The 11,858-nt window shown below is 37.1% G+C and overlaps 1 protein-coding gene across 1 annotated transcript; it reads right to left on the bottom strand.

The window, feature by feature from the left end:
• Positions 1–2,028: 2,028 nt before the first annotated feature.
• Positions 2,029–6,925, bottom strand: LOC129249610 (elongator complex protein 1). Its single transcript, XM_054889375.1, has 6 exons — positions 6,281–6,925; positions 4,597–6,222; positions 3,688–4,514; positions 3,219–3,629; positions 2,684–3,039; positions 2,029–2,612 (listed from the first exon to the last, which is right to left on the bottom strand). The coding sequence occupies exons 1-6, from the start codon at positions 6,845–6,847 to the stop codon at positions 2,548–2,550; spliced, it is 3,852 nt and encodes a 1,283-aa protein (XP_054745350.1). The 5' UTR covers positions 6,848–6,925; the 3' UTR covers positions 2,029–2,547.
• Positions 6,926–11,858: the final 4,933 nt, after the last annotated feature.

Genomic DNA, 11,858 nt, shown 5'->3' with positions numbered 1-11,858 from the left:
AGATTCAAAAACACGCGCTTCCGAATGGTAATCACGCTACGGCGACCGAAACATATACCAAATGAAAATAAATTACTAAGGTATTAAGGGGTTATATACAGTTAGAAGGCCGAAAAAAAGCGAGTTTTCCAGAATTTTTTCTGAGAAAACTTTTAAATTTATTGATCTAAAAATTTTTACCCATATTATGTTACCTTTTAACTGTATTTTAAGACTTAGTATTAGTAAAACTATTTATTTGGAAAGGAGCTACAACTGATCTCGGGGAGCCCCTCTCAAAAAAGACGTTTTGCGGTGACCACTATATCTCTGAACTGGATCCTCTGAAATTAAAAAAACCAAAAGGATTTAGGTAAAGTAATGTTAAATCTAGTGATTAATCGAAGGAATAAGCAAAATAAATTTTTTTAAGAAAATGGCGGTTTCTCAAAACAAAACTCGATTTTGATCAAAATTTCGTCCTTAAATTGTTTATAAAGAAAAATATTTATCGGTGCGAAAAAATCTTCGATTAGTTACTAAAAAATATATTTAAGAAAAAATCGATTTTTATAAAATTCTATCTATTATAAAATCAAATGTGTTACTAACATTTGACTATTATAAATAAAACAAATTCTAAAATATTTTATATACATTTCCTTTCAAAAGCCTAATTATGTTCATCATATAATTATTATTATCTTCAATTATTTCGCAAGGGTAGGGTACGTAATGCTGTATGATACGAAATTCTGTATTTCAAAATTCTGTAAAAAATATTCTGTATTGCCGAAATGCTGTATTGACGAAATTTTGTATTGACAAAATTCTGTATTGACGAAATGCTGTAAGTAAATGATAAGAAATTCAACAAATTTTATAAAAAAAAGTGCGCACTTTTTTTCTTAAGTTTCGATAGAATCCACCGTATTTTTGCGTAGAACTTCTTTTCGCGTGGGCGGCCTTCGGCCGCGCTACAAAAAAATAACCCTCATCAGTCCAACTCCGGCTACGCAATCCACCGTATTTTTGGGTAGAACTTCTTTTCGGCTGCGCTTCAAAAAAATAACCCTCATCAGTCCGACTCCGGCTATGTAATCCACCGTATTTTTGCATAGAACTCCTTTTTGCTTGGGCGGCCTTCGGCCGCGCTTCAAAAAAATAACCTTCATCAGTCCAACTCCGGCTACGCAATCCACCGTATTTTTGCGTAGAACTTCTTTTCGGCCGCGCTTCAAAAAAATAACCCTCATCAGTCCGACTCCGGCTACGCAATCCACCGTATTTTTGCGTAGAACTCCTTTTCGCGTGGGCGGCCTTCGGCCGCGCTACAAAAAAATAACCCTCATCAGTCCAACTCCGGCTACGCAATCCACCGTATTTTTGGGTAGAACTTCTTTTCGGCCGCGCTTCAAAAAAATAACCCTCAACAGTCCGACTCCGGCTATGCAATCCACCGTATTTTTGCGTAGAATTCTTTTTCGCGTGGGCGGCCTTCGGCCGCGCTTCAAAAAAATAACCCTCATCAGTCCAACTCCGGCTACGCAATCCACCGTATTTTTGCGTAAAACTCCTTTTCGCGTGGGCGGCCTTAGGCCGCGCTTCAAAAAGATAACCCTCATCAGTCCAACTCCGGCTACGCAATCCACCGTATTTTTGCGTAGAACTTCTTTTCGGCCGCGCTTCAAAAAAATAACCCTCATCAGTCCGACTCCGGCTACGCAATCCACCGTATTTTTGCGTAGAACTCCTTTTTTCGTTGACTTTTGTCAACACAAAATTTTTTCAGTACAGAATTTCGTCAATACACAATTTTGTCAATACAGAATTTTTTTAAGACAGTACAGAATTTTGTTTTTACAGAATTTTGTAAATACAGAATTTTGTCACTGCAGAATTTTGTTACGTTAATTTACAGTATTTCGTACGAAAAGAATTTTGATATACAGCATTTTGTAGGGATCCCATTTCGCAGTATACATTTTTGGGCAAACAACTTATCATTTTGTTATTGTAAATTATGCAAAATATTAAAACTCTAATTAATTGGTGAAAGTAATATAGGAATCTGTATATTTGCACGGTGTAAGTTTTAATTTCTTATTTAAAAACATCGATTTTCACGGTTGCCCAACTATCGCCAGGCACCCATCAAACCACGCACTCAATCAGAAGCGTGCAGGTTGAGCAGTATTTGAAAAAAGTAAAAACATTTCATTAAAAAAAAAAGAGAAACATTTGCATAATTTTTCATTTAACATAAAAGAGTTTCACTTTCTGTTTTAATCAACTACGTATGCACCAAATTTAACGTAAACATTGCAATTTATATACATACACATATTTTTATTATTACAATGTTTTACTGTTGTTGTATACGTGTACATTTGTACATAAAAATGTTGCTTGTAAATACAAATTTGATTAATTACTAAAGTACTTTACGCTAATTTATGCTATGCTAGACGATTAGACACCAGACCAAGACCAAGCAAAGTGCGCATGCTTGCAGCTGAAGATGTTAGTGATTTGTTGGTTAATTTGATTTGTATGTGTCGTGCACGCTTAAGCCAGTATTTCACACTTCCAATCAATAAGATTTATTTGCGGCTTGAAACGCTTTTGAGGAGCTGATGAGAGTGGAAAAAAGGTTTTGTTTTATAAAGTGGAATTTGTTTTTAAGTGCCATCACCGGACTTACCTAACACAGCGTAGCGTTGCTCATTTTGCAGTTGTGTGTAATCGGTGTAAGGTGTTGGTTTGTACTGCATTGCTTGCGTATTCACCATTTCGTCTGTCCATATCGCATCGAAGGAGTCTTGCATCAACGTCAATAAGTGACCGTATTGCGTTTGCAGCGCCCCAGCCACTTCATCCAGCTGCAATTCAATTAAGGCTTTGCATGTGTCACGCATCTGTTGCTGCTGATTGGCCAACTTCATGACTAGATTATACAGCGCGTCGATAAGTGCGATGTCTTCGAATGGATTGCCCGGCTTGAGACTTAGCAATTTTCGTTCGTGCTTTCGCCGATTCTTGCTCGAGCGGAATGTTTTGCTGTGAAGTGAAGCAAAATTAATTAAAGTGATATGTGTAGATATTAATAGAAATTTGTGCAAGTACATTTATTGAAAAAAGATGCAATAAAATAAAAATAATGTTGCTGCTATTAAGTTAGGCATTCAGGCATGCAACAAAATTAAATCAAAAACAAAGAAAGTGATTGCATTGCTTACCCAGTGCCTTGCGAGCTACCCGTGTAGCGTGATGAGCGCAAACTGGTAGTGTCAGACAGCAAATCTGCCTCGTCAATATCTGGCTGATCATAACAATTCACGAGTCCATCGCGCTTTTTTTGCGCCAGCACACGCACATCATGCAAACGTTGTTTGTGCTCAACGAAGAGCTTTTCATCATCAGCCAACTGCTGTGCCAATTGCTTGCTGTATGCAATCAAGTCTGGCTTTACGACCTCATCTAGTAAATCGATCTCTTGACGGTTCATGTGGACTTCCAGAATCGCTGCCAAATAGAGATTACCCTTGAGCAGGCATTGCAGCGCTTCTTTGAAGTTTGTGCCATACGTTTTGAGCAGCTGATGGGCAATGTCGTACCGACCTTGCTCTTGCAGCGCAGATACCATGGATCTAAAAAACACAAGTAACAAACAATTTAGTGTATTAAATGCATATGCCATCTTCTTACAATGCCGCCGTCGCTATATCCTTTCCATCCTTTTGCGCCAACATCAAAACACGCCGCCAATCCAATACGTTTTTGGCGCTGAGCAGCGCTTGTGTGAGATCGCCGCCACGCTCGTACATAATACTCGCACTTTCGAGCTCATTCTTAGCGCGCAGATAGTCTGCAAAAGCTAAACAGATCTGACGCTGGCATTCCCGCAAAGAATGTTGCCCTTCTTTCGCTTCATTTTCTTCTGCATCTATTTTGTAAAACTTTAATGCCAGCTTATACAGCTCGTGCAGCTGGATGAACTCCAAAGCTATGGAGAATTTTTCAACGCCACATTTGGAGATATTTTCCAGCGCCTTTTCATAGCGCTTCAAGTGCTCATCGATTTTGAATCTGCGATAATTCACCTCCAGCTGTTTTAGTTCATTGAGGAATGGCAAAAATTCCTTCGGATCTTTTTGCGATTTTTGCGCGACAAAAAGCACCAGACCAAAATCGTACGTGCCTAGGGCGACATTATACAATTCATTTACATCGACTAGGTAGAGTAAATATTTGAGCGCCTCCTCGGCTGCTTCTTGCACCGGGCCCTCTGACTGTTTCGCCAATTCAATCTGCTCTTTCTTCACTTGCCAAATCAATTGAAGCGCTTGCTCCAGCTTGCCTGTTTTCACATACGCCGTAATGATGGGCAATCGAAAACGTTCTTTATTAATTTCCGCCATACGCGCGCACAACAGCGCGCAGAGGTATGCCACTTTGGATTCGATTTTGAAGCCATCGGGATATACTTGGTGAGCTGCGGTGTAGTTGCTTGCGTACATTGTTTTCGAAAAGTCCTTAAATGAAAATACAAAAAAAAGAATATTCAAAAATACTCAAAAATGGAGCAAGTTAAAAGACACATCGATCTACACTTACCTCGTTCTGCAGATCAGTCAGGAATAAGTTCAACCAATTCGGATTCGTGATCTGACTCAAGAAGATAGTTACGTTTTGCACAAAGCTCATCATATTATGATCACAAAGAATATTCAAATTTATGCGTTGCTTTCGCAATATATTGAAAGCTTCACTGTAGCGTTTTTGATCCAATTGTTTTCCGATAATCTCCAGCGCCAGCACACGCGGCGAAATAACTTCCAAATTGCCACGCGGCATTTGTAGCACGACACGCGCATCATTCGCCATAGTCGTAACGATTCTGCCGCCACGCTCCATATTGCGTCTGTAAACGTGTTGGCGTGTGGACAGTAGCACGAAATTCAATTCAGTCAGTTTAGTATAGGCTAAGTAGTTGCCTGCCAAGCAGAAGGACGTCACGTCGCCGGACACTAGCTCGCTGTCAATATATAGGCGCCGATTTTGTAGTAAAGCAATAAGACACTCAGACTCCGCTGACTGCGTTTGATGCCACTCCAGCTGCAATGCGGCTTGCTCCAGTTCTTGGTATGTTTTGTCCAATTTGAGCGTAGTATCGTTTTGTTGTGATAGTTGCTGAATTTTTCCATCCGTAGTTTGCACAAAGCACTGCTCCAATGTAACAAATCCCATGCAGCTGCAAGCCGCGTTGGAGTTCAGCTGTATGGCAGTGACCACGTCATAGGTTTTCGCTCCAGTATCCAATATAAGCAAAAGCACTTTGCTCTTTTCATTAACGTTAACGGTTGCTACTAAGTAGTTTTCATCGAACCAAAACAAGTTGCCCAGCTCCGATGGTGGTGTATTGTACTCCCCCAAATATGTTTGTAGCTTTTCTAAAACGCAAACTTTCTCAAAAGCTAGTGAATTCTCAACATGGTTCGCTACAAACAGCTGCAACTGCTCATTGGCGTCGTAAATGCACAACTGCAAATTTCCGTTATTATTTCTTGAAATGACACATGCGTTGATGTACGTATCTGACTCAATTTCTTTGCTACACATTGGCGGTGGCACAATTGCCTTGGAAAAGTCGGTCAATAGCAACTTTTTACCGTCGATGACAGCCACAATGCCACTGCGTGCATAGCGATCGAAATCGAATCGCCAGCGGTAAATTAGGTATCTACCACTTTCTAGCCACACGTGCAAAGTCTTTTCCTCGCCTATTCGTTGGTCCCAGCAGTGGTATGCAATAGGATCCGTTCTGTCAAAAGTTAGCACCTGCTTTAGATACCAATGGTAATTTGCGATCGTATAAAAGTACAGGCGTTGCTTTTGCGCGGTTGAATCTAACGTTTCAATTGCGAGTATGTCTGAATCGTTACTCCAGCGCAGACTACGTATGGGCTCGTCGATCAATGAGAACGGCAGTACGATTTCACGATGCCGCAAGCCATTCTTTTCAAACAGAGCGACGGTGCTTTTATTGGGAAACATTTGAGGCACTGCAATCCAAGTGCCCGAAGGTCGCCATGCGATCGGTGGTTGCAAATCATTCCAACGCTCAGATATATATGTCAAATCGCCTTCTTTATTGAACACTTTGAACATGCGACCCGCTTCAGAACTAACAAATGATACGGCAAAGTAAGCGCCATCTGCGCGCCATGTAATATTCACATCCTATGCAAAAAATCATATTAATATTAAATTATTTCTCAAACAAAAGGAATATACTAACTTGTGGCAGTTCCTCTACTTTCGCCGGTGGCTTGAAATCGTTTCTCGTTTTAGCGGCTGCCTTACCTTCCGTACCATGAAATTGTGTTTCCTTTTTACCCCAGCCTACATTAACGAATTGGCTGTCGGGATCGCATTGTTCCTCCAACACATGCTCGGTTATGACGTCATAGGTGCAAGTCATAACAACAACATTGCCTGAATTTGTTATAAAAACAGCAACTTCCTGATCAGGACTCCATGCCATGCACTGCAAACCTACCCCACAAAAAGTGCACTCGTTGATGGTTCCGGTGCTGGGTGAAACAGCGAGTACTTCGCCTGCCTGTGTGGCCAGGCAAATCTCATTATTTAGCGCCAAATACTCTGCTGCTACGATACCAGGAACGGAGGCTATTTCTTTTATGCTCCCGGTCGATGTTTTTACTTCGTTCACTTCAGAATCTGTCACTACATAGACAAGTGTATCAGCCTCCTTTCGGCTTGCGTTTGGATCCAGTAGCAGGTATTTAACATTGGACACTTTTAAGTCCAGTTGTTTGCACGACTGCAACTTGAGGTTACGCATAATTCAGAAAATTACTAATTACTTTCTTAAATTACGCATAAAAAACACGACTTTAGTGTTCACAAAGGGGCAACAGTGCAGATAGCTAAAATGAAAATTGCGCAAAACGTGCACAGATGTCATATTGTTGTCATCAGATGGGTTTGTTTTGACAGCAGGCAAAAGCGCGGCATCTTATGGAGAATAGCCACACAGCAGCCGTTTTGTTGTCCACACATTTATTTTGTGATTATAGCAGAGCCAGTACTCAAAATGAAGTTTTATTATAACATAATATAATATATGGTATATTACGTGTCATATTTTCTTTAGAAAGTCAGTTTATTTTTACCGCTTCTTTACAGATGTCTTTGAGCTTAAATTTAATAATTTTTATTATTTCCAAGTATTTTATTTTTGTTAAGTCTGCAATATATTTACAAGTGGTTTTACAATAAAACTTTCGTGTGTATTTAAAATAATCATTTTTTTTAGTCTGTTTATTCTCAGTTTGTTTATATTATACCATTCAATAATTCAGTCGATATCACTTGTTATTCTGAACTTTCGGCTTTTGCGTAGATTAAGACACTATTTGCATATATTTAAATTTTTACATTTTGTAGAATTAGTTCTATATCTGACACTGGCCCTTTTTTCCGTCGTTCTTTGATTGCGTATTTGATTTAAAAAACAACTTAAACCAGATAGTCTCATTTCCTTCAACGCCGTACAAGTATAATTTTTTTAGCAAAGCAAGAATATTGCTATAATTTTTTCGTTCATTACAATATTGGATGATTAATTTTGAGCCACCTTGTAATAAGCCAAATCTTTGATCTCCTTGGATTTGCGTTCGTAAATTAAATTGCTTTTCTTAATTTTTGAGTTCATATTTAATTCCAGCTTTTTGTTCATTTCACACATTAAATTTAAATTATTTTTCTAAAAATGTTATGAAAATGTCATAGCTTTTATGACAAGGCGCATTCATTAAAGGTGGTGGCACTAGACTAACAACAATGTTCTGTACGTTTCATTGTCAAAGCAAGGTATTGGGAAAACTATAAAACAAATAATGAATTCGCCTTGTTTCATTCTGAGCTGACAGCCAGCCACCTGGACACGGCGAAAGAAAGCAAAACAAATCAGCTGATTTACCAACACCACCTTTAATAGATGCGCCTTAGTTTTACAGCTACAAAATCACTATCACTACTTTTTTTCGAACAGTTTATTGGGTTGTATTGCAGCGTTAAAGTTGCTGTTTGTAAGTGTGTGCGCTTTTTGTTGGAAGTGTATTGTGGGAATCAACTAATATATTAACTAACATATCGAGCTACCCTTTCTTACTGAGTTTGAGAAACCGAAGAACCAAATAGAATATATGTACTTTTTATTTACACAGAAGATATAAGCAAGAAAATATTTAATGCTAGGAATGAATTGATAAAATACAAGCGCGAAAATTGTTCGAATAGCATAGCAAATTACCATTATTTTTTTTTTGTGCAAAACTAAAGCTTTTTAAGCTACATCATCGTGCACAATGGTCGTCTGGGAAACTATGTACAAAATAGCGTTGAAACATTATTTTCTTATATCAAATTTAGATATTTTAATTCCCAAGAATGATAGAATACACGATTGTGCCTTCCGAATTCGCCGTGTCGTAAGAGCCCATGAATAAATATGCAAAAGGAAGGGGAATTAGTTGTTTGTGAAGACGATGAGTAGACTAAAGCAATGGAAACCACCAAGCACAAGAAATTATACGCGCACACACATATTTTCTTGCCACAGTGTCTTCCGCATAAAAACGCAAATAAACTGCATTTGGAGGCTTTACATTAATTTACGCTTTCACAATTTAAGACACGGCACTTCGTTCTCATTAGTTTGATTAGTTAAAATCTCACAAATCAGAATACTACCAAGCCATTCACTGAACTTGTACAAGCATGTAATTTCTCCTACTTTTGTTGGTTTTGACCGTTTACTTTGTACTGCCAAGGGAGCTGATGTCAGACTTGTCAAAATCGCGTTAAAAGTAACTGTTTTTTAATGGCGCCACCTTAGATACTCAATTCGCCTTGCTTAATTCCAAGGCGAATCTATACAAGGTGTCGTTACTAGAGCAGCTCATGATTTGGTGGTTTGAATGTCAAAGTGATCTGGTTTTTTGTTGTTGCTTTGTTTGTTTATGCTCTGATTGCAATTTTGACATTCAAATCACTATATTGAAAAAAATATTCTATATGAAAATATTAGTGTTGCTCTAGTGAATTTTTCGGCTGAGCTTTCCTTTTCTACCACGATATATTTGCTTATAATGTCTAAGTGCGTGGACCGAATTTAAAAATTATAACACGCAAATGTAGTCACTATATCAGCCTTTTGATTTATATTACTTTTTATAAATTAAAATTAAGAATTAATAGCAATATTTAACGTTAAAAATGCACCTTTTTTGCATAAGCTTGAAAAAATGCCCTATTACAGACGCTTATTTCACTTAAATACAAACACAGAAAAGTAACGAATTCACTTATAAACACTCTTTATTAATTGAAGAATTGATTTAAAGCTATTTTCACTAAATAATACTACAAATTCTATTAGAATTTTATTATTACAAATGTTCTTCTAAACGTTTGTAATGCCGTGCAGAATAAATGTGAGGAGCGAACTGTCAAACGAACGATGAGAGAGAGAAGAACAAAGCGAAATGAGAAAAACCCAGTCAACATAAAGGGAATAACTCTTATATTATTATCGCGCGATTTTTAGTCCAAATTTTCGCCTGCGGCGCTTTTTTGCTTTCAAATATACATGCATATTACAAAAACAAATATTTTTACAAATACTGAAAATTTGGAATAAAAATCGCGCGATTTTTAGTCCAAATTTTCGCCTGCGGCGCTTTTTTGCTTTCAAATATACATATATATTACAAAAACAAATATTTTTACAAATACTGAAAATTTGGAATAAAAATCGCGCGATTTTTAGTCTAAATTTTCGCCTGCGGCGCTTTTTTGCTTTCAAATATACATCCATATTACAAAAACAAATATTTTTACAAATACTGAAAATTTGGAATAAAAATCGCGCGATTTTTAGTCCAAATTTTCGCCTGCGGCGCTTTTTTGCTTTCAAATATACATATATATTACAAAAACAAATATTTTTACAAATACTGAAAATTTGGAATAAAAATCGCGCGATTTTTAGTCCAAATTTTCGCCTGCGGCGCTTTTTTGCTTTCAAATATACATACATATTACAAAAACAAATATTTTTACAAATACTGAAAATTTGGAATAAAAATCGCGCGATTTTTAGTCCAAATTTTCGCCTGCGGACTCTTTTTTGCTTTCAAATATACATGCATATTACAAAAACAAATATTTTTACAAATACTGAAAATTTGGAATAAAAATCGCGCGATTTTTAGTCCAAATTTTCGCCTGCGGACTCTTTTTTGCTTTCAAATATACATACATATTACAAAAACAAATATTTTTACAAACACTGAAAATTTGGAAAAAAAATCGCGCGATTTTTAGTCCAAATTTTCGCCTGCGGCGCTTTTTTGCTTTCAAATATACATATATATTACAAAAACAAATATTTTTACAAATGCTGAAAATTTGGAATAAAAATCGCGCGATTTTTAGTCCAAATTTTCGCCTGCGGCGCATTTTTGCTTTCAAATATACATATATATTACAAAAACAAATATTTTTACAAAAGCTGAAAATTTGAAATAAAAATCGCCTAAATTCTCGCCATCGGCACTCATAACTTTTAAGATAAAACAACATTTTCATAAGTGCTATGAATTATAAAACCTAAGTTAAATGCTTGCTGGGTTGTCGACTGCTGTATTCTCTTCTCTTCAACTGTATTTCAGTACAAACTGCAAATGTGGTCGGAAAAAACCTAATTTTTAAACTTCTCCCGGGGGTTTTATAGGGACCCTAGGAGGTTGGGACTTTCACAGTTATAATGGTGTGACCTTGCTCTTTCTAATGGGCGTGGTGGGGGGTGCCACGCCCCCTCCCCCTCCGCCCCCCATTCAAATATATCGTGGTAGTAAAGGAAAGTTTTTCCAATTTTTCTTTCATAGATTCTCGCCTGAGTTAATTCTAGGATCCATTTAGATAACTCAAAAGAAATTCTGATGTGTGGCAGCATTATTTGTGGAACTGGCAGCTAATACACGAACCCTCCGCTTATTTTACCAATTAAGTTTTTTTCCTTATTTTCCATTGTCCAATGAGTGGTGAATTAATTTTCATAGGTTGGTAGTACTGGAGGCGTGTAAGTTATTTTCTGCAAAGACGGCACGAAAATATTCGTTTTTGTGGATTTACAGACGCATTAACGCTTCGAAAATATAATGGAATTGTTATTTAGCGTACTTGTGTTGTTTGAAATATAAAATTCAGCCAAAGAAGAGTTAAGGATAAAGTGTAAAATCATATTTGTTAAATTTCGTGGCAGAAGACAAGGTGAAGAATTACGGTGGGTCGTCTTTCGCCTGGTTTTTTCAATTGCTTTTACCTTATTTTTCCACTTGTAATTATCCACTGCTGTAAGGTGTGCAGCAATGAAGACATGAAGAGTATAGCGAATAAACGAGAAAAACGAGACGGTAACGCGAATGCAAACGTTGTGAAAAAAGAAAAAATAAATTATGTGAAAAATTCCACAACGACAGCAAAAAAAATTAAATAATAAGCCTATAAGATACGTTGAAATGGTAGAGCGAAAGCGATGCTACAATGCAAAAGAAAAGTGTTTGTTTTGTGAAAAATTTAAAGTAAATGTGCAAACGAAATATACTTTGCAAATAACAAAATCCCAAGCTAAATGTGAAGAAATCTCACATTATCAAGGCAGCCTCAGAAATACATACTGGGAAACTGAAAATTGAAAGGTGCAACTTCAGCGTAACACATCAATAACAAGCAATAAGGTAAGACCAGTTAAAATAGTCGAGCAAAATAAGTGTAGACGTATTTTG

The sequence above is a fragment of the Anastrepha obliqua genome, chromosome 1 (assembly GCF_027943255.1).
Source record: "Anastrepha obliqua isolate idAnaObli1 chromosome 1, idAnaObli1_1.0, whole genome shotgun sequence".
NCBI classification, from domain to species: domain Eukaryota; kingdom Metazoa; phylum Arthropoda; class Insecta; order Diptera; family Tephritidae; genus Anastrepha; species Anastrepha obliqua.
The sequence above is the reverse complement of the archived record's forward strand: the minus strand, read 5'-3'. Positions and strand labels throughout refer to the sequence as shown.